The sequence below is a fragment of the Pollicipes pollicipes genome, unplaced genomic scaffold, assembly GCF_011947565.3.
Source record: "Pollicipes pollicipes isolate AB1234 unplaced genomic scaffold, Ppol_2.1 Scaffold_7222;HRSCAF=8563_pilon_pilon_pilon, whole genome shotgun sequence".
Classification (NCBI taxonomy): Eukaryota; Metazoa; Arthropoda; class Thecostraca; order Pollicipedomorpha; family Pollicipedidae; genus Pollicipes; species Pollicipes pollicipes.
Window position 1 is genome coordinate 88,462 of NW_023597029.1, and position 27,967 is coordinate 116,428.

At 54.4% G+C, this 27,967-nt stretch overlaps 2 protein-coding genes and 1 long non-coding RNA gene across 3 annotated transcripts; all 3 read left to right on the top strand.

The window, feature by feature from the left end:
* The first annotated feature begins 5,151 nt into the window (after window positions 1–5,151).
* Window positions 5,152–9,803, top strand: LOC119109019 (syntaxin-5-like). The gene is made up of 5 exons (XM_037232561.1): window positions 5,152–5,249; window positions 5,664–5,908; window positions 7,168–7,362; window positions 7,919–8,043; window positions 8,647–9,803. The coding sequence occupies exons 1-5, from the start codon at window positions 5,180–5,182 to the stop codon at window positions 8,804–8,806; spliced, it is 795 nt and encodes a 264-aa protein (XP_037088456.1). The 5' UTR covers window positions 5,152–5,179; the 3' UTR covers window positions 8,807–9,803.
* Window positions 9,804–18,266: 8,463 nt separating this feature from the next.
* Window positions 18,267–20,890, top strand: LOC119109020 (uncharacterized). The gene is made up of 3 exons (XR_005095381.1): window positions 18,267–18,356; window positions 20,089–20,229; window positions 20,855–20,890. It is a non-coding gene; the product is annotated as an uncharacterized LOC119109020 (long non-coding RNA).
* Window positions 20,891–25,704: 4,814 nt separating this feature from the next.
* On the top strand, window positions 25,705–27,909 carry LOC119109022 (vitellin-degrading protease). Its single transcript, XM_037232564.1, has 4 exons — window positions 25,705–25,730; window positions 27,333–27,450; window positions 27,547–27,702; window positions 27,802–27,909. Exons 1-4 carry the CDS (start codon window positions 25,705–25,707, stop codon window positions 27,907–27,909), a joined length of 408 nt encoding a protein of 135 aa, XP_037088459.1.
* Window positions 27,910–27,967: the final 58 nt, after the last annotated feature.

Below are 27,967 nucleotides of genomic sequence, written 5' to 3' on the forward strand. Positions count from 1 at the left end.
GCTCTTGTGGTTTCGGAGCAGTGGCGGTTTCTGAAACAATACACGGCGATCTACGGTCGGCCGGCTGGGGGACAGAAAGGGAGTGGGACGGCAAGCGACGATGCCACGGAACGCGCGCGGGGGTATGGTATTGTTACATTAACGTATCCATACATGATCAACACACGGTTAAAATGCGTAAAACTATGTACCATTGCTCTCATAATTAAACAAGGAACGCGTCTGTCCGAATCTCATATTGATACGAGGCATGACCTCGTATGCATAATGCAGTAAACCTGCAATGGTGCGATTTCAAACATTCGTGATGTCACTTGATGCAGACAGTTCGCTGACGTTGGTTAGGTGCGTATGCACTATGTTCACCTTTAAATGACCAGTAACTCGAACGGCATGGTGCGCAAACGTCGTCGAGCCCAGCGAAGACGTGCAGGGGACGAGCTTCATGTGCTTATCCTTATCGACTTAGCGGGCCCCTGATCAGCCGCAGAGCCCTCTGACTGACATTTGAGTGCCCGGCCCTGCGGGTCGGGGCCCCGGAATGAGACCTCCGATGGGCCTTTCGGGCCCTTCGGTCCTCAAATCTGGCCCTTAATCGTAGGTTCTAGGCACGTGCTCCCTGTGCCCCCCCCCCCCCCCCCCCCCCCCCGCCTGTGCTTTTAGGACCCCGACAAGGACATAAGGCTCTCCATTCATATAAGAAATACCCACGACACAATGAAGAGGGCCCCTGAACGATCGAGAGCATTCGAATAAGGAACACCTAAGACCCAGTGTAGAGGGCCCCCGAAAAATCAAGCGTGCTCGAGCAGGTTTTCAGAAGGTCCCCGACAGGGGTGTTGGGCCCTGAATTCAAGTGCCCAATGTGCAGGGCCCCATGCAATCCAGTGTGCCCGAGCATTTTAACGGATGGGCCATTGGCAAGTGTGTAGGGTCCTTCATTGAAATACAAAGTACCGAAGACCCAATCTGGAGGGCCCCAACGACATGTGTGCCCAAGCAGGTTAACAGATGGAACCCGAAAAGAGCGTAAGGCCCAAGCGAGTGACAGAGACTTTGATGGGTACTAGACCAATGAAGAGGGCCCATGAGCGTATCGCGAGTTTGTCGGGAGCTTAACCGAGACCAACGTGGAGGGCCCCTGAGCAACCGGGAATATCTCGGCAGGTTTCCATAGAGGGCCTCCGGCTATAGCGTACAGAGCCTTTTGGGCGAACGGAGAGAATCCGTGGAAATTAACCAGTGGGCCCCGGAACTCCGGCAGGAAGGGCCCAGGAACAGCGCAGGGCCCTCCGGGCAAATTCAAAGAAATCAGGTGCAACCTGGAAGGCTACTTAACGATCGGAAGCATCCTGCAGGTAGACATTTAGGCACCCGGAAGCAGTAAGGGACCTCAGGATAGCCTAATTGGCCTTAAAATCCCCCAATTACGACCCTCTCAATCAGTGAGAATTACTTTTGTTTACTCGTGGGCCCTTCCTTTTCGCTTACGGCCGCTCTAGGTCACCAGGAAGCCTTAAGACGTCAAATTTTGGTGCGTCTGTGTTAGAAAATGCGGTGCGTATACACCCTTCAACTGTTGTTGGCTGACGGTCGCAGTTCATGATGGTCACTGCTCAGCAGCCAATCAAGCTTGAAGTAAATCAGCTGTCAGCATCCTGTTTTTTGGCATTACAATAACTACGCACTTGCGCCGAACGCGCTAAAGACGAGATCACCGGAATTCTTCCGATATATTCAGGATTGTGGCCTTCGTCGTCGTGGTTTGGTACGTGGTGAGGTGGGTGTTGTGGCGATGGGTTCCCGTTCTACGGGGTTAAACTGGACCTGAGTACCGATGTTTCATAGTATTAGTTATTCTACACCAGCAAGGCACTAAATTAAGCATGGTTAAATATATTTTTCAAAAGCTTTGCAAGATTACAAATGGGTTTATCAAGGATTTTGTCGGTGAAGCACAACAGGCATTGCAATCTCCCATGGGATTTGTTGTCTCTTGGAAAACACATGATGGGGACTTAGGGGATTTCCTGGAATGAGTTATCCCTACAAAAGGAAGGATATGGCTCCCTGAAACTGATATTTTGGTGTCATTTAGCTAAATGTTGAATATGGAGCATATCAGGAACTTTGTCAGGGTGAAGGATACATATTTTTTAAAAATATAAATATTGTGGCTGCCATCAATTAAGCTTGTGATGACCCTTGCCCAAGAAACCAGTCCAGGATTTTGTTTGGGGATTGCGGTGCCCATGGAAGTCTGGGCCGCTCAAAAACAAAACTTTCAGAACTGTCATGGTGGCCCAGGAATTTGGTGCCTCGTGTTATAAAAGGCTGTGTGGTCCTGACATGAAGGCTTTTGGTGTCTGTTCACAATAACATTTTGATGGCACAAAGGGGCACCAGAGCTTTGTGAGTGACCAGAGGGGATGGATGGCATAGTCATCAAAAGAATGAGACAATCAAATTTTAAAGTCCTGGAGCATTATGATGACACCATTCAATGAAAGATCTTTGTAAATCCCAGTGACTGGTACTTCTGGTAAGAACACAATGCCATCTCAAAATTGTGGTCTTTATGCAGCCTTCTGGAGCAGCCTCAAATCAGCACCATGTGTAGCACATGTGGTGCCCACTGTGACAATGAGGTGCTCTGACCAGAAAGTGGCAGTTTTTTCTTGAGTAGATAAGCTGTCTGAACCAAAGGAAGATGAACTATTGATATAGTATGATTTTCATATGCTATGAGATGCCTTTAAAGACACATGACTAAGCTACCAATGCCCATCTGCTGTCCTGTGCTCATCCTTGAAACATGAACTCTGGAGCATAAACACAGCTTGAAATGTTTGTTGCTTTCAGTAGAATTTTTGGCAGTAGAACAGCTTTTACCTGTGTCTGGGAAATGGGATGGGTAAAGTTCATGAGTTGCCCCCTCACCCAACATCCCAATGAGAAATGCTTTGCTCCACCCCTGTATTGACTCCATGTCCAGAAATTGTTGGCTAGCATGTATCAAACTCACCTCTCAGATTTATAGCCAGCAGCTCTGGTATTGTAGTTAACTCTGAAAATGTTTTGTGTGACATGTTTCTTGGCAGCCTGGTTGTCTGGTCTCTAACTAGATTTTATTCTGCTTCCAGGTCAGTTATGCTAAAATTTGCACCTCTCACAGTACTAAGCACAGTCTCAAGTGGGGTTTTGCTGGTTGTTCCATATCTGTGTGTGGCTGTGATATCAAGTGTTGTGTATGTGCATATCATAATGAAGCTCACAGTTGACCTGTGGAAATGCATTCACTTACAGCAAAATCATTCTCTAAATTGAAACTTCTGGAAGGCTGTAGGAGATGTATTTAGTTCATCTAGTATGATTTGGTTTGAGTGTTTTTACTGTACATTACAACAGCATGCAAAAGCCATCTCATACTTACTCTGGGCAGGGAGGCAAGTGTAATGAAATGACATATTGGTCAGGGCAGCACTAGCCCATACTTTTAGCTGATAAGATGAAAGAAGTAAATTATAGGTGAAATATTTTAAAAATATAGATTAGGTAAACCACATTGATTTAGGTTGATTTTTATGTCTCTGAATCAATGGCCAGGATCATTATGGTTTCTGTTATGACTTGGGTACTCACCCTTTTTTCTGGCCTAGGTGGCTGTTTGGTATTCAAATAGCTCCTGTGATTATTATATATTAGTGTTCACTAATTATTTTTTAAATGTATTAATACCAGATGCAGTTGGTGAAACAGTTATATTAGTATTCATATTTCATTAGTTGTAGTTGGTGAAAAGGCCTTGCCTCTAAAGCCAGCAGCTCTAAGAAGTGGATGGTAAACAATGATTATTTATGTTCTCTCAGTGGTTTCTGCAGTAGTGTTGACTGTTAATGGGCTGTGCTCATTTCATAATGCTGGATCGAGTTTGCATAAGGTTTGTTTTCTTCATGCATCTCAAATGAAATCAAGGAGCTTAATGGTGTTCCAGGTGATGCTGCATGAAAGATTTGACCAGAATAGACATGATTAGTATTATCATGACTTTTAATCAACACACAAATAACATCCACAGATCCTAACTCGAGATACCTTGATAACTGCTTCCACCATCTGTAGGATGACATCTTCTTCTGGTGTCCTGTCATCCCATAGCAAGAGATGTGTGATCCTCTTATCCATAGAATGGTGTCAGTTTGCTGCTGGCTCACCCATCTCAGCTGCAGCTTATAACAAAAGCAATGGCCCTGTGCTGAAGCCTATATAATCTGGCTTGTAACTTCTGCCCAGCCAGACTGGCAACCATTGGCTACCATGTGCTGTCATCTACCACCCACCAGAGCCATCATTATATGGTTCATAAAGTGACCACCAGTCACAAAGCCAAAAAATATGGGCTAGGCTAGTGGGGAATTGTGTCAAAAACCTTGCTGTAACAAATATTAGTGTTAGCATTGGCTGGATCTTCATGTTGAGTAGTTGATCTGTCCTATTCCTAGATACTGGAGCAAGAAGTTGCTTGAAGGTTATCCACTTGTGCCCAAGCCATGTTTAGCACTGTGAGGATTTCTTGTGTGTTTATGCCATTGATCATGGTTTTACAATTACACAGGTAGTTTGCACCAGGCATCAGCTATACCAACAAAACTGCAGTTTCTCAGGCAATGGTTGTCCCATTTTTGAAAGTATAAATAACCTCATCCATCTTCCAACCCTGATGCTTGTAACCAGTTGCCAGACCTGCAAAAGAGTTGGGCTTATCTCCCTGGCAGCAAGCACACTGTTCCATGCAGGGTTCCTCAGTAAGACCCCTGTGGTCAGAGTGAGCTTCCCCATCTGGGGATCTTCGGCGCCCCACCTGACTCCTGGGGCGCGTACCCCCACCGGTCTCTATCGCGCAACAACAGGCGCGGAAGGCACCCCGGCCGGAGCCTGCTCATCATGCCCGCTGTGCCGACCGTGACGTGCCGCGCCTGTCCCCCAGTGACGTGAGGCTCCGGTGAGCCGGTGAGCGCGGCTGCCATGCGCGCTCCGGCGCTGCCGCACGTGACCGCCTGCCGCGACCGCACCGCCGAGCTGGCCGCCGTGCTGCGCTCCCCTGCGCGAGCGCCAGCTGGCGCCGGCGCCGGCCGGTCACGCCGCGCGCCCGGCCGGCCTCCTGCCACACGTCCAGTTCATGGCCATTGCGAAGCTGATCGGCAGGGATGTCGCGCAGACGTACGCCAAGCTGGAGAAGCTGACGCTGCGTGAGTGGCGGCGCCGTGTCTCTGGCAACGGGCGTGGGATCCGTTGTGGTGGTATGCAGGGAGCAGCGCATGTATGCCTGGGGCCCAGTTCGAGTATACATGACTGTTTGCGGAGACATGATAATGCACTGAAACTTACATCTGTGTTGGGTAACCTACGAATGGTCTTAGTGGTGTTTTTAAGACGCCTTTCATCCGGGATCAAAGAACGTATGATTACTTTCGACTTAAAGTCTTATGAAGGTGGGAACACCCATTATCGATTATGCTTTCATCAGCTCTTCCCAGGATTTGAAGTGGTGAAGAATGGTGCTTTAAAAGCCATCTCATATGTAATGTATGACGTCTCTATATTGACATGCGTGCCTCCTCTGTCCGTGCCTTCCGTGCTGCCAATGGCGACCTTTGCTCCAGTGGCCAAGCGAAAGTCCATATACAACGACCGGCCGCTGGAGATTGAGGAGCTGACACACATCATAAGGCAGGACATGGCCAGTTTGAACAAGCAGATCCTGCAGCTGCAGGAGTTGGGCCGCGCCCGCACGCCGGCCGCTGGCCAGCACGTGCAACACTTCTCCAGTAACGTGGTGGTGACGCTGCAGTCCAAGCTGGCTGCCATGTCGAACCAGTTCAAAGGCGTGCTGGAGAGACGCACGGAGGTGAGCAGCGCCGTGGCTTCGGTGGTAGTGATGGTGGTGGTGGGGGGGGGGGGGGGACGAACGCTGGGCAGAGTTATGGTGACCCTCCGAGTCACCAACGGACCTGGAAACTGACCCTCCGATTGTGCTGTGGTGCAGAACCTTCTCCAGATGGGATTCGCGATGCGCCTCGCTTGGAGACCGCGCACGGTATATATGGAGTGTTAACGGCCCTGCCCTTCCTAAAACATAAACCCTTCTAGTTTCTTAGCTACACACCCGCGAAGACGTGCGCACTATTCCAAGCTCATCCAGGCATCCATGACGTATTAATGACGTCATTCAAATACTGGCGTTCCATTGGCCATGCAGCGATTAAGGCAATGCAAATATAATTGTTGAGTCGTTCATATCTGCCGTTTGTGGACACAGTTTCCAGATAGGAGGGCTTCAGTTGGCTCTTAATCAGTGTTGTGCAATCTGCGATGACGTGATCAATGACATATTGAGCTGCGTATTTACTTAACGAATAATTTGTGTTGTCTAGAACAGTTATTGTCACCTAAATGGTACCATTAGTTATAAATTAGCTTATTTCAACATTCCCTTACGTACTGCACTATGCTGTTATGTTATGCACCGAGTACCCGAAATTTTGATGACATGTGGAACGCCAGGCAACCACTGTCGTGGTTCAGTTATGAAAGTCATTTGTAGAGGAGGGTTGTGAGCTTCCCACAACGTTGTTCAGAGCCAGCGTGTTGTCAGTTCGGCACGCTTCGTGCAGGTTTGGTGAAATTGTAGCTTAATTATTGTGCAGATCATGTTGGCAACCACCATCGCTGATCGCTTTGTCATACCCAGACCGCACGCGCTCGGTGGCGGTGACAGATTCTGGTGCACATATTCCTTGCTGTTCTTCTGAATTTTTTGGCTTCTATGTGTACAGATTTTGGAAAATGAGAGCTGTTGTATTCGCTCCGTACCTGCGTGCCGGATATGCGTTAACACGCCCTCAGGTTAGCGAGGGGAGGAATTTGACCCCCACCTGGTTTTCCAGAATGGTGGCCGAACGGCGTGGCGTAGTCGCGCGAAACTTTGCATAGTGATAGACAACTGAATGGCGGGACTTTTGGAAAAGGTTGGGTGTACCATGAAGCCCGATAACCTATGGCAGGTCAAAGTCAAGCTGTGGCTGTCAGCGAAGTCCACAGCGAAGCCCCGCTCCCGCCGTGCCGCGCGGACGGCCCCGCTGACTGTGCCGGCGGCGTGCTCCCCAGAGCCTGCGCCAGCAGCGGCGGCGGCGGCAGCAGTTCTCGGGCAGCAGCGTCAGCGCCAGCCTGCCGCCGTCGGCGCTGAGCGGCTGCCACCGCGGCTCGGTGCTACTCGCCGACGAGGAGGCGGCCGCCCGCGCGCACGCGGCCATCGACATGAACGGCGCCGCCGCCTCCCTGCAGATATTCGCCGAGGAGCAGGTCAGGTCACGCTGTAGGCCGGTAGATGCTCGTGTAGGGGACGGGGGGGGGGGGGGGTAGGGAAAGGTGAGCAGGTCAGGGCGGGCTGCTGGTCAATATATGCTCGTGGGAAAGCAGGTCAGGGCATAGAGATTCCCTGCCCTGGGGTCGTATTCGTCATATTTGGACCGTTGCCCTTTTAAAAATAGACATTTTTCACTTTGTGACACACCTGGAGTGTTCCCAAATACTTCGGTCTGAGTACGTCCTCGTCTTCAACTGTTCCTGAGTACTTCTTGGGTACTTGAGTGTTTTTCGTCGCACTCCGTCGGTTTGCAAATGCTGTGCACACGTATGGCACACTACGGTCAGAACTGTGCTAACATTTTCCTCAGCCCCGTCATAGCTTGTGTGCCCCCACGACGACGCCGTGGGAGAGGGGAGGGTGTATCGAGTGCAAGGTCGGTGCACCTGGCCTCCCCTCCCCCCCCCCCCCCCCGAGATGTCTCCGTGCCGCCCCATGCCGCCCCGGAACCGCGCCGCGCTGCCCCCTGACCGTGTTCCGTGCGCCCGACAGGATGCGTTCCTTTACGAAAGCCGCTCGGAGGCGATGAAGAATATCGAGTCGACGGTGGTGGAGCTGGGTACCATCTTCCAGCAGCTGGCCCACATGGTCCAGGAGCACGGCGAAATGGTGCAGAGGTGAGCTCGAGGGCTTGGGAACGGTAAGACCTCCCCAGGACTCGCATGTTTTCAGAAGCGTGGAGGGGGGGGGGGGCATCCAGCGAGGGCAGGGCTGAGCTGGTGAAGTTCAGTCCAAGGAATATATTTGGAACGGGAGATGAAGACAAACTGCTTGGGCTTTGGGCAGAGTGTATGTCTGGGACATACTGGTTGAAATTCACCTTTGAATTATGTTGTAATGATCAGCTGCTGACAAAATATGGTTGGGCCCCTCGGAGCCCACATATCGTGTCGGAACGATACCGCCCGTCACGTCTTGCTATCGCGCGGTAGTCTACAACATCGGCTGCGTATGCCCGTCGGCTTTGCAGCACGCGACGCTCTCCGACACGCCGTGCGCTGGTGGCACCGGACACGTCGGGTGGCTGCTGTAACGGCTGCCGGGCGTTACAGTGGGCGTGGCCGGCTGATGCGGTGGTCACCAGCCTCCCACGCTAGACGCTGTCCTGCTGCCGACGCCGGTCTGGCCCAGTCAGCAGGCACCCTGCCGCTCGGCTGACCTGGTGATGTCATGCGACCTGACCTGACCTGACCTGACCTGACGTCGCGCCGGCTCGGCAGGATTGACGCCAACGTGGAAGACACGTCGGTCAACGTGGAGGCGGCGCACTCTGAGATCCTCAAGTATTTCCAGTCGGTCTCCTCCAACCGCTGGCTCATGGTCAAGGTGTTCGGGGTCCTCATCACCTTCTTCCTCGTCTTCGTCATGTTCCTGACGTAGCAGGACGCCTGCGTTGCTGAGTCTTCGGATGCGTACGGCGTGGAAGGTGGTGGAGAGAATTGATATTTGAGTATGTGTAGGGACCATCGTGTGTTTAGCTGGCTCTGTGGGGTGTTGCCGCCAACATGATGTAAGTTGGGGACATGCGCAGCAATGCGGCTAGATAGTGTATGAATCACATCAATGCATGCGATGGGCAAGGAGTGCGGTGCGCCCATCAGCTACTTCAAATCAGTGCATGCTGTGTGTTGTGCTCTTGGTGATACCTTCCCAGATCGCCCATAGATAGGTCACTTTGGCGTAGTCCACGTATGTATGTATCGGCATAATTTATGTCCCTGAGCACGTTTGGAGCCTGACTACCGTGATGATGCTATCTGGAACATTTGCTTTTCAGCCTTGGTATATTTTAAAACACCATACTTTCGCCATGTGATGTGATGAATTCCCTGTGATGGAAGCATATAATGCGGGCTCCTTGCAGAGGCTGGTACATTGAGCGCTAGGAGTCAGTGTCTATCGTAATGGACTTTATGTGTCCATAAACACCTGACGCTCCTTGCATTAGTCAAGTTGAACAAATAGAACAGGGCGTGGTTAGAACAAAACTTTAAGGTCATAAGATGGGGTGATGAAGAAAGGATATGATAGGATCAAGGCGAGCGCACGTATTCCTCCACTGGCCTTACTTGTGGAATCGAGACGCAACAAAGATTAACGTGCGGAAGTAAATGTATGCATTACGCATACTAGACGTTGGTCTGTGCTGCCGCTGACGTGTGTTGCGTGAGGCTGATTCATGGGTGATAGCGGAGGGGTGAGCATAACCGGAGCCGGTGCTGCTGCCGGCTGTGGCCTCTCGTCCGGACGTTGTGTGGCCGGAGCCCGTGCTGCTGCCGACTGTGACCCCTGGTCTGGACGTCCGGCGCAAGCTGTTGTGTGGCCGGAGCCGGTGCTGCTGCCGACTGTTGCCCCTGGTCCGGACGTCCGGCGCAGGCTGTTGTGTGGCTGGAGCCCGTGCTGCTGCCGACTGTGACCCCTGGTCCGGACGTCCGGCGCAGGCTGTTGTGTGGCCGGAGCCCGTGCTGCTGCCGACTGTTGCCCCTGGTCCGAACGTCCGGCGCAGGCTGTTGTGTGGCCGGAGCCGGTGCTGCTGCCGACTGTGGCCCCTGGTCCGGACGTCCGGCGCAGGCTGTTGTGTGGCCGGAGCCGGTGCTGCTGCCGACTGTGACCTCTGGTCCGGACGTCCGGCGCAGGCTGTTGTGTGGCCGGAGCCCGTGCTGCTGCCGACTGTGGCCCCTGGTCCGGACGTCCGGCGCAGGCTGTTGTGTGGCTGGAGCCCGTGCTGCTGCCGACTGTGACCCCTGGTCCGGACGTCCGGCGCAGGCTGTTGTGTGGCCGGAGCCGGTGCTGCTGCCGACTGTGACCTCTGGTCCGGACGTCCGGCGCAGGCTGTTGTGTGGCCGGAGCCCGTGCTGCTGCCGACTGTGACCTCTGGTCCGGACGTCCGGCGCAGGCTGTTGTGTGGCCGGAGCCGGTGCTGCTGCCGACTGTGACCTCTGGTCCGGACGTCCGGCGCAGGCTGTTGTGTGGCCGGAGCCCGTGCTGCTGCCGACTGTGACCCCTGGTCTGGACGTCCGGCGCAGGCTGTTGTGTGGCCGGAGCCGGTGCTGCTGCCGACTGTGACTTCTGGTCCGGACGTCCGGCGCAGGCTGTTGTGTGGCCGGAGCCGGTGCTGCTGCCGACTGTGACTTCTGGTCTGGACGTCCGGCGCAAGCTGTTGTGTGGCCGGAGCCGGTGCTGCTGCCGACTGTGGCCCCTGGTCCGGACGTCCGGCGCAGGCTGTTGTGTGGCTGGAGCCCGTGCTGCAGGCTGTCGCTCCGTCGACACTACTCGGCGTTGTGTAGCCGCAGCGCCAGTGAGCCCAGAGGACCTTTACCATCTCGCCCCCCGGGCTCGTTTTCCCATGGGTTGCGCCATTTTATGCTACCAGCACGGCGTGTATGGTGATCGACGTGCGGTGGTGTTCATTATGCAGGGGTGGACCTAATGTAGGCTGTGATGCTCGAAGGGCGACCCGTATTTGACTATGATTTGTTTGGCGGAGGTATTCCCGCGCCTCGTCGCCGTGGTGTTCTCCGCAGGCGGTCTGCGTGGTGCCCAGTTCCAACTCCACGACCAGTTAGCGTAATGCGCCTTGCTTGCTGTGTCATCATCACCGCGTAACGACTGTGAGCTTTAGATCGAGATTTGGAGTAGGAGGTTCGGAAGACGTGAGGGTTCGTTCGAGGTTTTCCGCCCTGCAGACTCCCGCGATGCCGCGAGTGATACGTTATTGCCTTCATCTCCGCTGTGTGATGCTCACCATCGATCTCGGCTCTTGTGATTCCAATGTGCAAATACACGTTTTAATCGCAGTTTTCCATCTCCGTGCTTCGGCGGATCTCTTCGACGCTATGTCTGGTTCAGGTGTGACTTGGATGAAACGAAGCCATGTAGGTAGTCAGAATCCTTGGATATCTCGCGTCGCGGTTCGAATAGCAGGGAGCAGCGAGTAGACTTGGGGATCTTAGTACTGGCGAAAATTGTGTTAATCGCACGACACAGACATGGTTTTCAACCATTGAAGATATAAGCAGCGTTTGCGTTTGTGAGTGCGTGACCGCTCAGCAGGAGGTCAGCCGAGACGAACCAATTTGTGAGGTCTTGTAAAGGATGGCCCCGCCTGTTGGCGGATCCAAAGTCCAAAGGAGAGGGGGGGGGGGGGGGAGGACGGAGCCATACTCTTCCCCTATGCCTCCCAAGGGACCGTAATTGCTCTGAAGTGGCCTAACAGGGCAAACGAACCCCGTTTTTAACACAAGGCTTAACAACACTGCGTCTTTGGGCCTACCTGAAATCTTCCCATTTGTCACAAAAACTGTATTCGCCTTTTGTCAAGACTCCGTATGTTAACCTGCCGGGGTACTCTTGGTCGCTCAGAGCCCCTTCACATTGGTCTGGGGTTCTTCCCGGCTGCTCGGAGGGCCCTGCGCTGTTGCTGGGGCCCTAAATTAACGCCGCACCCATACACGCCACGCTCAGGGACCCTCTGCATTGGCCTAGGGCTCTATCCCTTTGATCTCATTTGCGGAGGACTGTTCACTCTTGTCGTGGCCCTTTCTGTTAACCCGCCCTGGCACTCTTGATCGCATATGTGCCTGCTGCAATGGTCTCGGGTACTTCACATTTGCCCGGAGGACCCTGACCTATGGTTCGCGGCTCTATATGCCCATCTGCCAAGGCGCTCTCGGTCGCTCAAGGGCATTCATTCATGCACATTGGTCTTGGGTTATTCTCCTTTGCTCAGAAGCCCTGCGCTCTAGTGTGGGCCCTATACGTTAAGCTACCGGGTAACTTCTGAGCGGTCAGGGGGCCCACCACATCGTTGATGGTTTTTTTTCTCGCTTGCTCTGAGGACCCTACACTTACCGGGAGGGTGCCGTCCCCAGTGGTCTTGGGTTTTCCCACTTTATCGGAGGGCCTTCCAGGCTGGTCGTGGGCTCTTCCGATGAATGTAGAAGAATCCTACTTTGCTGCCGAAAGCCCCACGTGTGCGTGTGAGCGCCAGGGCGTTTTCCCTAAACACACAGTCGGCTCCGTATCGGCATGGGCCTGAGAGCCCATTTTCCGAGCATGGACAAAGCAGGAGCCAGCGATTTGCACTGGTGGAGTCCCAGCGTCCGCCAGGGCCCCACAGCGCCGAGCAGGGGTTCTGCGTTTGCAAGGGCCCCAAGTCGGCTAGACGCAGTGTTCGAGGAGGTCCGAAGAGCCTGGAGGGCCCACCGGGACCGACGATTACGGGCCCGGTGGGAGGGCTTAAGGACACGAAGGGCTTGTCGGTGTCTTCTTCAGGGGCCCGGCCTGCGGTAACGAGCCCTTAAATGACAGAGCGCTGTTTTTTGCGCCGATCGAGGACCTCCTGAGTTGATATGGGCCTATCTGTTGGTCGGACACCACCAGTGCCGCACAGCCGGCTCCGTGTCGACATGGGCCCGAGATCCCACTTTCCAATCAGCTGCAAGGCCGGGCAGGAGACCGTGATCGCCGTAGGTGGTCTAATAATAAGCGCGCAGACTCCAGTTCAGCTTAACGGGTCCGTGCTGGAATTGGATTGGAGGGCCGCTGTTCGGCATTGGGGGCCCGCAAGGGCACAGTACCCTTTCGTTGTCTCCAGGGGCGGATCCAGAGGGGGCACGGAGTTATGGGCCCCCTTGGGCCCGAAGGGACACATAAGCTCCGAAGGGGCCTAAGCCGGCGGAACAGATGCATTTTGTTAAACACAAATCGCAACAAAATTGAAAATATTTGGGCTTTCAGACGTCCAAGAGCAGCCGCAAGAGAAACTAAGGAGTTGAAGAAAGGATAAAAAATCATTCTTTACTGATTGAGACGATCGTGATTGGGATATCATAACGCGTATTACGCTGCCCACAGGCCCTACGCTGCTTCCGGTGTGTTTGTCTGCCCACTTGCAGGGCCAATCCGATTGCCAATGAGCTTTCCACGTAGCCCTTACTTCCTGTGTATTTGTCCGAAGGGCCCTGGACCGTTACTGGGGCCCTTCCTGCTACTAGGTGTTTTGAACATTAGGTGTTATGATACCTTAGTGGTTACGAACATCAGATATTGCGAGAATCCCCCTTTCTTATCTGAAGGGAAGGGCCCTACGCTCTGTCGAGGGCCTATCTGATAACCAGCTCGGGCACATTCGATCGCTCAGGGGCCCTCCATATTGCGTCTTGCGTACTTCCTATTTGAATGGAAGCCCCCCCCCCCTCTGTTCGCTTCCTCAGTCTCACTGAATTGTTCGGGGGGGGGGGGGCGCATACTGGGTCTTGGTGTTTGAATTTGGACCCTGCGCTCCTACCGGGGTCACCTGATAACCAGCTCAGGTACACTCCATATTTCGGGGGCCCTCCACACTGGACTTTGGTTACTTCTCATTCGAATGGAGGGCTTTACACTGTTGTCAGGGCCTCCGCTGATAAGATGCTCGGATCCATTTGATCACTAGGAGCCCTCTACATCTGGTTTTGGGTACTTCCTATTTGAATGGAGGTCGTTCCGCTCTTTTTGGGGCCTAATCTGTTAACCTGTTCCGGCGCACTCGATCATTCGAGGGCTCTCTACATCGTGTGGTGGGTATTTCATATTTGAATGGAAGGCCCTACGCTCCCTCCGCTCGGGCACACTCGATCGTTCGGGGCCCTCCATGTTGTGTTTTGGGCACTTCTGTTTAAATAAATGCCCCTATGTTCTTTGCAAGGTCCTCATCTGAGGACGGGGAACGCACGGGACCATGCCTCCTTGTGCTCCGAGCGGGGCCATAGGCTCTGAAGGGGCCGGTAACCGACCAAATAGACCCAGTTTTCCAACACAAAACGGAACAAAATTGGACTTGTTTGGGCTACAGATGACTAAGAACACTTGCGAGCGAAAATGATGAGCCTATGAGCAGACAAAGCTAATTCTCCGCTGATTGAGAAGATATTGATTTAGGTAGATTTTGGGGCTGGTTACGCTATCTAGAGGCCTTACGCTGCTGCTCGGGGCCTGCATATTAAATTGCCGGGTCAAGCGCATCGCTCAAAAATCTTCCACGTTGGCCTTAACATCTTCAAATTTTCTCGTAAGGCCCTACGCTGCTGTTGGAGCGCTATTTGATTACACGCCTGGACACTCTTGGTCGATCAGGTTTTCCTCCACCGATTCTTTCCATTCGCCTGAAACGCTTAACGCGCTTTTTCCGAGGCGCCATATGCCAGGGTACAGTCAGTTGCCCATGGGCCCTTCACATTCATATCGAATTCCTTTGACTTGCTCGGTGGGCCTTGTGCTGTTGCTGGACTCATATAGATAAGGTACCGAGCCACGTGATGCTCAGGAGAACTCTTCTTTGAACTAGTCCTCTTTCCCTTTGGTCTCATTCGCGGAGGACCCTTCACTCCTATCAGGGTCGTTGCTTTTAACCTGCCCGGGCATTCTTGATCGTACGGGGGCATTAATCCATTGCATTGGTATTCCGTAACTTTTGTTTAATCAAAGGGGCCTGTGCTCTGGCCGGGGTCCTACATATCAGTCTGCCGGGGCATTACTGATCGTTCAGGGGCTCGCCATGTTGGTCATGTCGGTCTCTGACGGGCTCGAGGCCTCTTGTTGACACAGAACAGCCTGTTGGGCACTGGGCCCCCGACTGAAACAGAAGCTCCGCATTGTTGCAGAGGCTCCGACCAATGCAAATCGCGGGCCCAGCCTTGCCCGTGCTTGGGAAATGGGTCCAAGAGATCAGACTGACACGGAGCCGACTGATCGTTGTAGGTGATCTCTGGCTAAAATAAAATGCCCTGTGTCAGGGGGTCCCAAATCGATACAACAGACCCTCTAACTGACATTTGTGATCGCAGTCCTGAGGGCGGGGTTACTAAATGTGACCCACAGCCAGCCCCTCAAGCCCTTCAGCCTTCCAATCGGGTCCCTGGTCTTTGGTCCTGATGGGCCCTTCGTCCACCCTTTGGACCTCCTCAAACAAAGCCTATGACCGACTCGGGGTCACTAGCTGACTCATGACCCCCTGTTAGGCACTGCGGACTCCTGACGGACGCAGGGGCCCAAATCATTGTAGGAACCCAGAACAATGTGAGTCGTGGCCCCCAGCTTTGCTCCTGGCTGGGAAAAAGGTCTCCAGGGTTCAGACTGACAAGGATCCAACTGTTGGGTGCTCCTGGTCTCTGGTCGACCGAGACACCCGCATTGTCTCAGAGCGTCCCTAAACGCTTCAAGAGGACCTCTCACTGATATTTTAGGCCACGACCCTATGGGCAGGGATTTTTATGCGAACTAACGCCAGTTCTTCAGGTTCCTATACCGCGCGAGCTCCTCTTCGGGCCTTATCGAACACTGCCTTTGGTCAGCTCAGGCTCGTTGTGAACGCAAGAACGTCTGTTAGGCACTGCGGGACCCCGACAGGTGCAATGGCCTCGAACAGTATAAATTGCTGTCCCCGGCTTCGTAGCTGATCGGGAAGTGGACCGTTAGACCCATATCGACACGGAGCTGACTGTGCGGTGCTGGCGGTGCCCGACTGACATATAGGCCCATGTTAGCTCGGGGTGGCGGCTCCCGATCGGTGCAAAGGGCCTTTTGACTGTCATTTGAGGGTCCGTCCCTGCAGCTGGAGACCCTGAACAAGACCCGACTAGCATTTCGTACCCTTAAGCCCTTCAATGGGGGCCTTAATCGTGGGTTCCGGTGGGCCCTCCAGGCTTTTCGGACCTCCTCGAACATACCTCTGGTCAACGCGAACTCTTTGCCAACACAGGGACCCCTATTAGGCACTGCAGAGCCCCTGACAGGCGCTGGGGCTCGAACAATGTAAATCGCTGGCTCCCGCTTTGTCCCTGCTGGAGGAATGAATCTTCAGGCCCATGCCGGCACGAAGTCGGTTATGAATAATAGGTAGTGTCTGCCGACATATAGGCCCTAATCAACTCAGCGGCCATTGATCAGCGCGCAGGCCCTCCGGATGGCACCGAAGTGCCCGGCCCCTGGATGCGACCTCTGGTCGGCGCTTCTACGTGGTATATATGTGTCCATTTTACTAAGCAGTCCCTGTGTGTTAGTTTTGTTATGCAGTCTGCGTGTTGGCATTTACCAGGCAGTCTGTCTTTGGTTGTGGGCCTTAGAAGGCGGCCTCATGTCTATTTTTTACGAGGCAATTATGTTGGTGATTGGTGGTCTCTATGCGTTTGATTTTACGATTCCATTTAGTTTAGGTGCGCACTTGGTGGAATGGTCGGTGTTGTCTGTGCCTATATGGAATATAGCTGAGCCGTAAACGTCGCTGCTGAAAGGAGTTCTTACAGCAGGTGCCCATAAAAATGGGTCTGTTTTAGTATAAAAAGTATTGCAGGTCAATCTAGCGCCAGTCCAGATAGATCCATCTCAGAGATGTGTCAGTCGGTGTCACGCGGATTGCATGTTTCTATGTAGATCAATATGTTGTATGCTAGCTCGCGGACCTCGTGGCGCATACACTTATGCATCCAAGGACATATTCAAGGTACTAGAGTAGTTAAAATCGGCAACGGCATTGGTCTACCTATGTTACAATTTTGTTGGGGGATTCAGTCCGTCTCCAAGTCCCTGTAAGTGGTGAACATTCTTCTACCCGTTCCGATCATGCGTTTTGAATTTTCTTATCTCTAGTCGTTCTGAGCTGCTTCATCACTGTCTGCACTATTGACCTCTTTCGCTTGTATTAATTTGCGGCGGACCATTGGCCTTTTTGCGCGTGACCACTGCTTTTAATTGACCTTGCGTCGGTTTACTCCATTGCTATGAATGTGTAAGTTCTGCTGTTCTGGCGTCTCGCTTCCGGCTCACTGATACACTCAGTACGTCCAAAGTCATTTCTATATTTGACACGCGTCACAGGCACTCCACACAGTCCGTCCCGCCGGAGCATCCGTCCTCGCGCCGGCGGCTCTCCGAGTCTTCTTTGTTACTCCCCCTCTCCTGGCCCCAGCGGTCGCCTCCCTCGCACGGGGCGCCACAGGAGGGGAACGCGAGCGCCTCGAAGCGGCGTTCGCCAAACTAAGCAAATATTCGCTAGCAGCACATAAGTGTTCTCTGACACTTTACAAATACATGATGTGCCGAGAACACTCATTCACTCGCAAACTGCAATCTTGCAGAGGATTTGAAAACTCAGTTAGCAATCATTCTGACGAGCGTGCCTCTGACGGCGCTATACTGACAGGAAATGTTGCAATAGGGAGTCGCACGAACTCAGATCATACCCCCCCCCCCCTTAACGAAATCCTAGATCCGCCACTGGCACTGTCACGGGTCATGCGTTCAAGGTGATATCAAGTTTTGGGAGGTCAAGGTAAGGAGTTGATTTTCGTGCAACACCATATGCTTAATGCCAACGTCTTAAATGTTGGAAGAAATGTAATGAGACGCCAAGTATTTCACCAAAACTTCTCTGTACTTTGGGCCGGCCTACGGACCTGACCATCTGCCGCGCCCCGCCCCAGCAGGGGCGAGGGACACAAAGTACAACTGCACTACAAACAAGAAACCCTCTACTCCCGCCCTCCGTCGCGGCGACTACGGTTATGCGTAATCTGATCCGTGCGTTGGCGCCGTCGTGATGTGAAAGAGCCATTCTTTCGCTGACTAACCCCACTAAGAAAACCGTATGGAGACATTCTGTACTTTGGACATTCTGTACGTTTGGACATTTTGTACCTTAGACAATATGAACGCCTGCCAAAGCGGAGATTGGACAAAACCTAGCATCGTCGGATTTGGAAGTTAAATTTGGAAGCAGAGGGAAGGTAGCGCGCCAGGGACAAAACAAAATATGCTACAAGATTGTACATCGAAGTTGCCCCCTTAGTGACCTATCGCCGTGGCTTTATTACGTGCTTTTCTTCTCGCCGAAGTGCGATGGGGAGCTTTGAGATGAATCTTTCTAAACTTCCTGAGTGGTGTTCTAATGCAGGTTAGTTGGATAGGCGATGGTTATTTTTCACCACATGTAGGCAAAAGGATTTGCAGTTTAGGCACCAAATGGCATTGGAGGCTTATCATGAATTACGTTGCGCGTAAATGGTACTGGTATGCTTCAAGTGGGGGGTGACGCGCTGCACGTAGTGACATGCATAAATGACTGAAAGTGGAAGGCTGTTTCTCTTAAAGAATGATCTGAGCTGCTTAAGTTCTGAACTATAGGGGATATGGTTGGAACACAAACTGAAAACTCTGTTAACAGGTTTTTCACACCTCATGGATCAAGTATGCTGAAATGAATGAGAAAAGCTCAGTCCAAGTTCAGGTTATGTTGGCTTTCCATAGCCAGAGGTTTCAAGTTTATCTTGTTGTTTTCAAACTTGTTCATCAAGGAAAGGCAAGGAGCAAATTCCATCCTTCTCCCACTTAAGATTTGATAGCAGCACGCACGCACGCACGCACGCACGCACGCACGCACGCACGCACGCACGCACGCACGCACGCACGCACACACACACACACACACACACACACACACACACACACACACACACACACACACACACACACACACACACATATATATATATATATATATATATATATCCATGTCTACAATAAAGCATGTGCTGTTGCTTCCTTAACTGCAATATGTATTCTTTATTCTATTCCATCATGAATGAGCAGCAAACACCTTAGAAACCAAACTGGAAAAGAACTAAAATTTTCAGTAAGCACTTGAGCAGACATTCTTTGACATAAACTTCAAGCTGCAAAAGGCATACCTTAATGTTGAATCATTTTGTTTTTGGTATACCTTTGCACTAGAACAATACAAGTTAATTATTAGTGATGGTGGATTTGTTGATGTACAATGTAATTGTTTGTGGGTGTGCAGCTTAAGTGGAGGGACCATCTCCCTGAGGCCCATATTTTCATTTTTGACCATAGATGATGAATCACTTCTGACAGAAAAATACAAGTTAATTATTGGTGATGGTGGATTTGTTGATGTACAATGTAATTGTTTGCAGGTGTGCAGCTTAAGTGGAGGGACCATCTCCCTGAGGCCCATATTTTCATTTTTCACTATAGATGATGAATCGCTTCTGACAGAAAGTTACTATAAGTGTGATATGATCACCTTGTATTCTGTGCCCCCTGAGCAGGTCCTGGCTGCACCCCTGGTTATATAAGATGGGTGATAGTTTGTTCTCCGCCATGAAAGGAATTCTCAGAGGACATATCACTACTCCATAGTGATATGAAATGAATTGCAATGCTTGCAGTGGTGTTGTGAAATACCAATGCAAACACATAGGACATGCACAAAATTCTAGAGCACATTTTGCATTACTTTCCATTTATATCATGTAGATGTGTGCATGCAACTGTTGCATATAATGAAATCATTGCAAACAGTATCAAGGATAACATCTTCAGGCATTTTGATTTGCTTTTCAGCAGTCTAGCTAATAGCCATACAAGGTGAAACTGCCTTTGTGGCAGATATTATCTGTTATCATGTCACTTACATCTTTGATTGCATGCATCTCCTCTGCTTTTTGTGTATGTGTCTTGATGCATGGTTGTATAATAACTCATTTTATAGATATTGTTCTGTGATATTTTTCATCAGATGGACTAAGCACGATTGTTTGGACAATTTGTCTGATTTGAGGAATCTGATGCCTTGGGTTTGTGACATGACTGTGACCTGGCAGTGAAGGAGATTGGAGTGCCAGACCTGCTTTCACTGCCTGTCTCGACCCTGGAGCATGAGTACCATTTGGGACCAGGGGAGGTGCTCCAGGCCAGACACCTGCTGATGGTGGAGGCCAGGAGGGCTCTCACACCTGTCTCAGGTAAAGTGCAGTCATATGAGGTACCTAAAGACCTGTATTCAGGTTGAATCATGTGTTCCCATTTCCTTATATACATCTGCTGCAGGATCAGGTAGGTCCCTTGTTGTCATCTTTAACCTTTCATCATGGTAAAGGTACTGGTGGCAACATAATGTGTACACATCTACTTGTCACTCACTCATTACATCAGTGACTGTCTCACACAACATTCCAAAAGTCATCCAGTAGGGTGTGCAGGATGTGAATGTGAACTAATGCTGCCAGAATCCTGGCTCTTCGACGGCCCCGCAAACAATTCGGTGGTGCTAGTCCGTTGCTCTTTGACCCCGAACTCGGACATCTGACCTGCCCGGCCCAGTTTTCAAGCCTGAGGCACTCAAGTGCTGGGTTGCCCGGTGCCCGGTTCGATGCTGATTGGTCGATTTTGAGCTAGGGGAGGAGCAACAGGCGGTGAATCCCATGTCGGGGATGTAAAAGGACAAACAAAATATTGACATACCTGCCAACTAAATGGCTGAATTCTGGATCACTGGTCTCACACATCGCTGCGCTGCGGGCCAGGCCACTGGGTTCGGCTCGGCGCCGGGCTCCGCCGGCGGCCGCCTCAGGCCGTGCTCTGCCGCAGCGCTGTCACTGCTGGAGGCGGAGGCGGACGGGCCGGCGCCGCTGTCGCTCGGCTGTGCGCGGCTGGACGCGCTGCTGGCCGGCGGCCTGCTCCGGCGCGGCCTCACCGAGCTGGCCGGCGAGAGCGGCTCAGGCAAGACGCAGCTCTGCCTGCAGCTGGCGCTGGAGGCGGCCTCCGCCACAGGACAGGGTACGGCTTCGCCAGGGGGCGGGCCTCGCTACCGAACGTTACACGCTCCGGTAGGTACTACCCTCCTAATAGGGTACGGCACGCGGAGAGGCGCCAACGAGCAGGGTACGGTCCTGGAGGGGTGTCGCTCAGCGGAATACAGGATCAGAAGAGGCACCGCTGAACAGAGAATTGTATCAGGTAGGAACGCCGTACCACCAAACGGTATGGCACGGAAGGAAGGGCTCCTCGCCAAGGACCTGGTGCCATACCGTGACTGATATCAACAACAGGATACAGTACCGGGAAGGGATCACCGAGCGGGCTCAGTACCGGGAAGGGATCACCGAGCGGGCTCAGTACCGGGAAGGGATCACCAAGCGGGCTCAGTACCGGGAAGGGATCACCGAGCGGGCTCAGTACCGGGAAGGGATCACCGAGCGGGCTCAGTACCGGGAAGGGATCACCGAGCGGGCTCAGTACCGGGAAGGTATCACCGAGCGGGCTCAGTACCGGGAAGGGATCACCGAGTGGGGCTCAGTACCGGGAAGGGATCACCGAGCGGGCTCAGTACCGGGAAGGGATCACCGAGCGGGCTCAGTACCGGGAAGGGATCACCGAGCGGGCTCAGTACCGGGAAGGGATCACCGAGCGGGCTCAGTACCGGGAAGGGATCACCGAGCGGGCTCAGTACCGGGAAGGGATCACCGAGTGGGGCTCAGTACCGGGAAGGGATCACCGAGCGGGCTCAGTACCGGGAAGGGATCACCGAGCGGGCTCAGTACCGGGAAGGGATCACCGAGCGGGCTCAGTACCGGGAAGGTATCACCGAGCGGGCTCAGTACCGGGAAGGGATCACCGAGTGGGGCTCAGTACCGGGAAGGGATCACCGAGCGGGCTCAGTACCGGGAAGGGATCACCGAGCGGGCTCAGTACCGGGAAGGGATCACCGAGCGGGCTCAGTACCGGGAAGGGATCACCGAGCGGGCTCAGTACCGGGAAGGGATCACCGAGCGGGCTCAGTACCGGGAAGGGATCACCGAGCGGGCTCAGTACCGGGAAGGGATCACCGAGCGGGCTCAGTACCGGGAAGGGATCACCGAGCGGGCTCAGTACCGGGAAGGGATCACCGAGCGGGCTCAGTACCGGGAAGGGATCACCGAGTGGGGCTCAGTACCGGGAAGGGATCACCGAGCGGGCTCAGTACCGGGAAGGGATCACCGGGCGGGGCTCAGTACCGGGAAGGGATCACCAAGCGGGCTCAGTACCGGGAAGGGATCACCGAGTGGGGCTCCGTACCGGGAAGGGATCACCAAGCGGGGCTCCGTACCGGGAAGGTATCACCGAGCGGGGCTCAGTACCGGGAAGGTATCACCGAGCGGGGCTCCGTACCGGGAAGGTATCACCGAGCGGGGCTCAGTACCGGGAAGGTATCACCGAGCGGGGCTCCGTACCGGGAAGGTATCACCGAGCGGGGCTCAGTACCGGGAAGGTATCACCGAGCGGGGCTCCGTACCGGGAAGGTATCACCGAGCGGGGCTCCGTACCGGGAGGGAAGCCCGCGCTGCGAAACCATGCGGCGCCCTGTTTGGTGGCGTGGACCTCTGTTCTCTACCAGAAGTCATTGCAGATTCTCCTAGCATCGTCCAGTTGAAGTGTCTTATAATGAATCCGATTTGTTTTTCTCCATCAAGAGTGATTAGGTCGCAGACGCAGACGACATGAATCTTTCCTCACAACCCGGGTTGGTACCTATTTAGCTTTCCGCTAGTCGCGACGGACTGCAATATTCTCTTTACGATGAAGTCATTGTGTTCGCCCGTTCACCGCCGATGTATGTCTCCTGGTCACGGCAGCAGATTACTAACCTATCGTTATTGATGGCAATGCATAGCCGTAAAGATCGCGTCCTATTTCCGTGCGTCTTGGAGCCATTGACTTGTGATCTTTTCAGCCATGCTTTAGTATTCTTCTATTACACGTGTCGGCGATATCCTCATTAGTCACTGCCTCACTGGTTTAGGTTTAGTCCCTTTCCGCCGTGACTGGTACGACGAGCCGCTGCTGGCTGTCAATTAGTCCCCCTTGTGATGTGTATGGATACCCGTCCCCAGCCGTGGTGTACGCCTGCACGGAGGACGCGTTTCCCGCGCGGCGTCTGGAGCAGCTAAGGGCCGCCCGCCGGCTGACCACCGCTGTCACAGACCTCATCCTGATCGAGCACGCACCGGACGTGGTGAGCAGATGGCAGTCTCCTCTCCCAGCCCGACCCGTCAAAGGTCAGCACCCGCTCACCACCACGCCCGTCACCGAGCGCCGCGCGTGGTGAGCAAGTGACAGTCCCCTCTCCCAGCCCGACCCGTCAAAGGTCAGCACCCGCTCACCACCACACCCGCCACTGAGCACCGGACATGGTGAACAGACGACAGTCCCCTCTCCCAGCCCGACCCGTCAAAGGTCAGCACCCGCTCACCACCACGCCCGTCACTGAGCCCCGCACGTGGTGAGCGGATGACAGCCCCCCCCCCCCCTCTCCCAGCCCGACTAGTCAAAGGTCACCACCCGCTCACCACTACGTCACTGAGCGTCGCACGTGGTGAACAAACGACAGCCCCCGCTCCCTCCCAGCCGGACCCGTCAAAGGTCAGCACCCGCTCACCACCACGCCCGTAACTGAGCGACGCACGTGGTAAGAAGACGACAATCCCGGCCTTCCCCGCCTGATCCGCCAGCTGTCGCTCGCCTGGGGATCATTAAGTGCGTGCAGAAGAGCGAGGCGGACCTGTCATTGTGATGTCACCACTGCACTAATAAGCGTGGATAGCGTCACTGTCACCGTATTGTGTCTTCACTGCATCAGTCTGGTGCCGTTGCTATGATGTCTTTTTGAAACCGAAGACACCGTTTGATAGTAATATCAGTTGTGTGTGATTGTGCTCACGTTTCTCACCTTCTTTGTGTTCGTGGCGAATGACACCAGTCTTGCGCATTTTCCGCCCGCTCCTCAGGACAGTCTGCAGGTGTGCTGTGAGCAGTGCGTGCCTTCTGCGCCTGTGTCCCGGGCGCCTGTCTCACGAGCGCCGCCCGCTCCTCAGGACAGTCTGCAGGTGTGCTGTGAGCAGCTCTTGCCTTCTGCGCCTGTGTCCCGGGCGCCTGTCTCACGAGCGCCGCCCGCTCCTCAGGACAGTCTGCAGGTGTGCTGTGAGCAGCTCTTGCCTTCTGCGCCTGTGTCCCGGGCGCCTGTCTCACGAGCGCCGCCCGCTCCTCAGGACAGTCTGCAGGTGTGCTGTGAGCAGCTCTTGCCTTCTGCGCCTGTGTCCCGGGCGCCTGTCTCACGAGCGCCGCCCGCTCCTCAGGACAGTCTGCAGGTGTGCTGTGAGCGGCGCGTGCCGCAGCTGGCCGGCCGGCGGCCGCTCTGCGCACTCATCATCGACTCTGTGGCCGCCCACTTCCGGTGCCAGTACGAGGCCGGCGAGGGCGGCCGGCGCGCGCGCGATCTCCAGACGCTGGCCGGCACGCTGCGTCGCCTCAGCCGACAGCACAGCGTGGCTGTGCTCTGCGTGAACCAGGTCAGAGACGTCGCTCCGCGGCGCCGCTCCAGCCACGGCCGCCTGCGCCGGTCTGGCGCGCTCTTGTGGCGGCTGCATGGGTTGTGTGGTATGCCATGGATAGAGCTCGCAGCAGCAGCAGCAGCCGCCATGGGTAGAGCTCGCAGCAGCAGCAGCAGCCGCCATGGGTAGAGCTTGCAGCAGCAGCAGCCGTCATGTGAGAGCTCGCAGCAGCAGCAGCTTCGCTCGCCAGGCGTGCCCGATCTCCACACTGGCGAATTTAAGAGCATTCACAAACGCGCCAAGGTGGGACGTATTAGGTGCACAAAAATTTGTGCGGTATGTGCGCATTTTGGACCGACGTGCTGCAGGGGCAATTACTCACCAATTACCACCACTGATTCGTATTTGACGCAGATCTGGTCAGGAAAGATTGGCTGGTGTCAACATTGCTAGTTCGCTGCGTCTCGTTTTCGATCCAGTTGTTGTGAATGGATGTAAACGTCAGCATTTGACATGCCATCACACTGTTCGGTGCAAGACGACGGAATATCTGACGGAGCTCAGTATGTTTGGGGATGACAATTTATTTAAGATGTTCACGTATGTTTGAAGGACGTCATATGACTGGCTACGTCTAGCTGCCAAACCAAATCTCCATTAAAAGACATTCAGATGAGTCAGTGCACAACGGTGCAATGCCAGTAAGGTGCCGAATTGGGTGGGGGAGATGATGGCATTGAAGAACTTCCACGATAGATGGTGTCAGAACCTGAGCGAATACATTCAAACGCCTTTGAAAAACGTGTGAGAAGATTATATCGTGGACGATGTCTGCTATGCAAATGTCGTAGGCGCATGAGTGTGAATTCCAGCAGACTTCATTGGACAGGTCCATGAACCTGTGGCAGACGCGGAACCGCAATTTTTACGCTTTGGAAGACGACGTGGTGCCGATTTTCGGTCTTCATCGCGGGCCATGGAGCGGCGCCTACAAACTGGCGCCACTGAATAAGTAGCAGGTGGTCGGCGTGTCGCGGCGTCCGCGCTCCTCTGCCCCGGTGCCCACGGTGACCCCCGTACTCCCCTGTTACGGCGCCGGACACTGCCGGGGCAGGCATCGGTCGCGTCAGAATGGGGCCGGCCGTACCCGGCGACACGTCAGCTGACGTCCGTTTCACGTTCCCCGCCAGCTGTTCATGTTCCGCGCCGCGGCCATCTTGGCGGTGCCCGCGTTTGCTCTGAGCAAGCGAGAGTTCGAACTTTGCGGATCCCTGCGAAGATACGGACTGTCTTTCTGCCGGTCACCACCCGTGCCCCATATTCCATGTGGTTAATAGTGTGTGTGTTTATACCTTATGGGCATCAACAAAGGTCTTCCAGGCCCCAAAATGGGATTCGAATGCTTTAAAGGTACCATTAATTCAAAATAAAAACCCGTATGGTGGCGACGTGGGGCCCCTGTAGCCCGGTTTGGCCTGTCCTAGGGGGAATTTGCCTACGCCATTGGAATGTGATCGGTATGTATTGGAAGTAGATACGCGTTTAGTACTACGTAACGCCTGGCCGCCAGGCGCTTTGCAATGAATGGCAAGGATGAGTGGCTGGCAAAAGGTAGATTCGGTAGAGAATGGGAGATGCCGCAACTTTTCAGGCATGTAAGTCAAACATATGTGTGGAAGCTCAATCCCTTTAGTGTTGTGCTCACATTGGAGACCATTGGGACAGGGGCGTAATCAAGAGATGGGAGAATTTTTGTGGCCATGTCTGTCACCCCTCACAGGTAGTGGGACCCTAATGCCTTTCGATAGTTCAAAACGCCCGCAGAGCTCATTTAACGTGAAAAGGTCCCCCGAGACCTCAAAATAGGGTTTCGTTCTTAAAGGCTAATCCGAACGTAAAAATAGGGCCGAAGCGACCATCAGTGACACCCCATTTGGCTAGAAGGTTCCCTTTGATCAATTTCGACCGCTCTTGGCCGAAATTCTAGCCACGTGTTTGCATTCGGGCACGTTAGATCGAGTCCACCAACGAAAAGTCGTCCACGGTCTCACCCAAACATACAGCATTGATCAGCTTAAAAACGGAGCACAAGCAGTTCCGGCATCCACCTGGGCGGCGTTCCCCATCGGCAAAGTGTCTACCTGAGTTGCTACTTATGATGTCGCGTGTGCACACGTCGTACACAAGCGACTATACTCGTAGCCGTAGGGAATGTTGTGCCGCACGTACCTGTGACGTCAGGCGTTGCGACTTTGGACGGCGATTGGTTGGGAATGGAGAACGCGGCCTTGAAACCGCCTCTGACCAGTCAAAGCCCGCAGCGTTTGTGCGATCACGTGTGCGGTCCGGTGATCCCTGCCAGCCAATCAGCGCGAGCGGTGGTTTCGCAGCGCGCGGTCCAGCCCTGTCGCCCAGACGGTGTCCAGACGGCTGGCTTCTGTGGTGCGCGTGGGGCGTCTGTGGCCGCAGCGGGGCACCACGCGCTGAGCGAAGGGGCGACTGAGTGCACGGGCCATGGGACCGAGCGGCTGCTGCTTGACCGCGCTGATGGCGCTGGTCGCCACCTCCACCGCCACCGCCCAGCTGGAGGCGGTGGGCGGCTCGCCGGCCCAGCTCGGCAAGTGGCCGTGGATAGCGCTGTTTGGCCGCCAGACCGACGCCGGCCCGACCGAGTGGTTCTGTGGCGGCACTCTGATCCATGCCCGCTACGTGCTGACGGCGGCGCACTGCGTGCAGCCCGAGCGAGCGGCCGCCGTCAGCGTGCGGCTGGGTGACCACACGCTCTCCGTGAGCTCGGAGGTGGCGCACCAGGAGCGGCGCGTGGCGGCCGTGCTGCACCACCCGCAGTACAGTCCCTGGCAGAATGACATCGCGCTGGTGCGGCTGGCGCAGCCGGCGGAGCTGACCGCGGCCGTGCAGCCGTTGGCTCTGCCGGCGCCCGGCGCGCCCGTGCCCACCGGGCTGGACGTCGAGGCGGCCGGCTGGGGCCATCTCGAGTTCGCCGGCGACACGCCCGACGTGCTGCACGAGGTGCCGCTGCGCGTGACTGACGCGGCCGCCTGCGAGGAGGCGTACCTGGCCGCGCCGCAGTTTAGGGCTCGCTTCCCAGGTGGATTTCAGGACACAAAGGTGTGCGCCGGCAGCCGGGACTCGGTGGCGCGTGACGCCTGCCACGGCGACTCGGGCGGCCCGCTGATGGCGCCGCGGCCCGGCGGCGACGCCTACGAGCTGGTGGGCATCGTGTCGACCGGCTACGGCTGCGGCAACCCAAAGTACCCGGGCATCTACACCAGGGTGTCTGCGTACGTCGACTGGATCCGGGACAACATGGAGTAATAGCTCTGCCCTCCCCCTCCCCCCCCCCCTAGAGTGGGGGCGCCGGACTTCCACGGAG

What these genes read in the sequence shown, in the direction of transcription:
- LOC119109019 (XM_037232561.1), top strand. Translation starts at nt 5,180, where the DNA reads ATGGCCATTGCGAAGCTGATCGGCAGGGATGTCGCGCAGACGTACGCC. An exon ending in TGCTGGAGAGACGCACGGAG is followed by an intron (nt 5,909 to 7,167) that starts GTGAGCAGCGCC and finishes CGTGCTCCCCAG; the next exon opens with AGCCTGCGCCAGCAGCGGCG. An exon ending in CACGGCGAAATGGTGCAGAG is followed by an intron (nt 8,044 to 8,646) that starts GTGAGCTCGAGG and finishes CCGGCTCGGCAG; the next exon opens with GATTGACGCCAACGTGGAAG.
- LOC119109022 (XM_037232564.1), top strand. Translation starts at nt 25,705, where the DNA reads ATGGGGCCGGCCGTACCCGGCGACAC. An exon ending in CCGGCCGTACCCGGCGACAC is followed by an intron (nt 25,731 to 27,332) that starts GTCAGCTGACGT and finishes GGCCGCCGTCAG; the next exon opens with CGTGCGGCTGGGTGACCACA. An exon ending in GGCAGAATGACATCGCGCTG is followed by an intron (nt 27,451 to 27,546) that starts GTGCGGCTGGCG and finishes CTGGACGTCGAG; the next exon opens with GCGGCCGGCTGGGGCCATCT.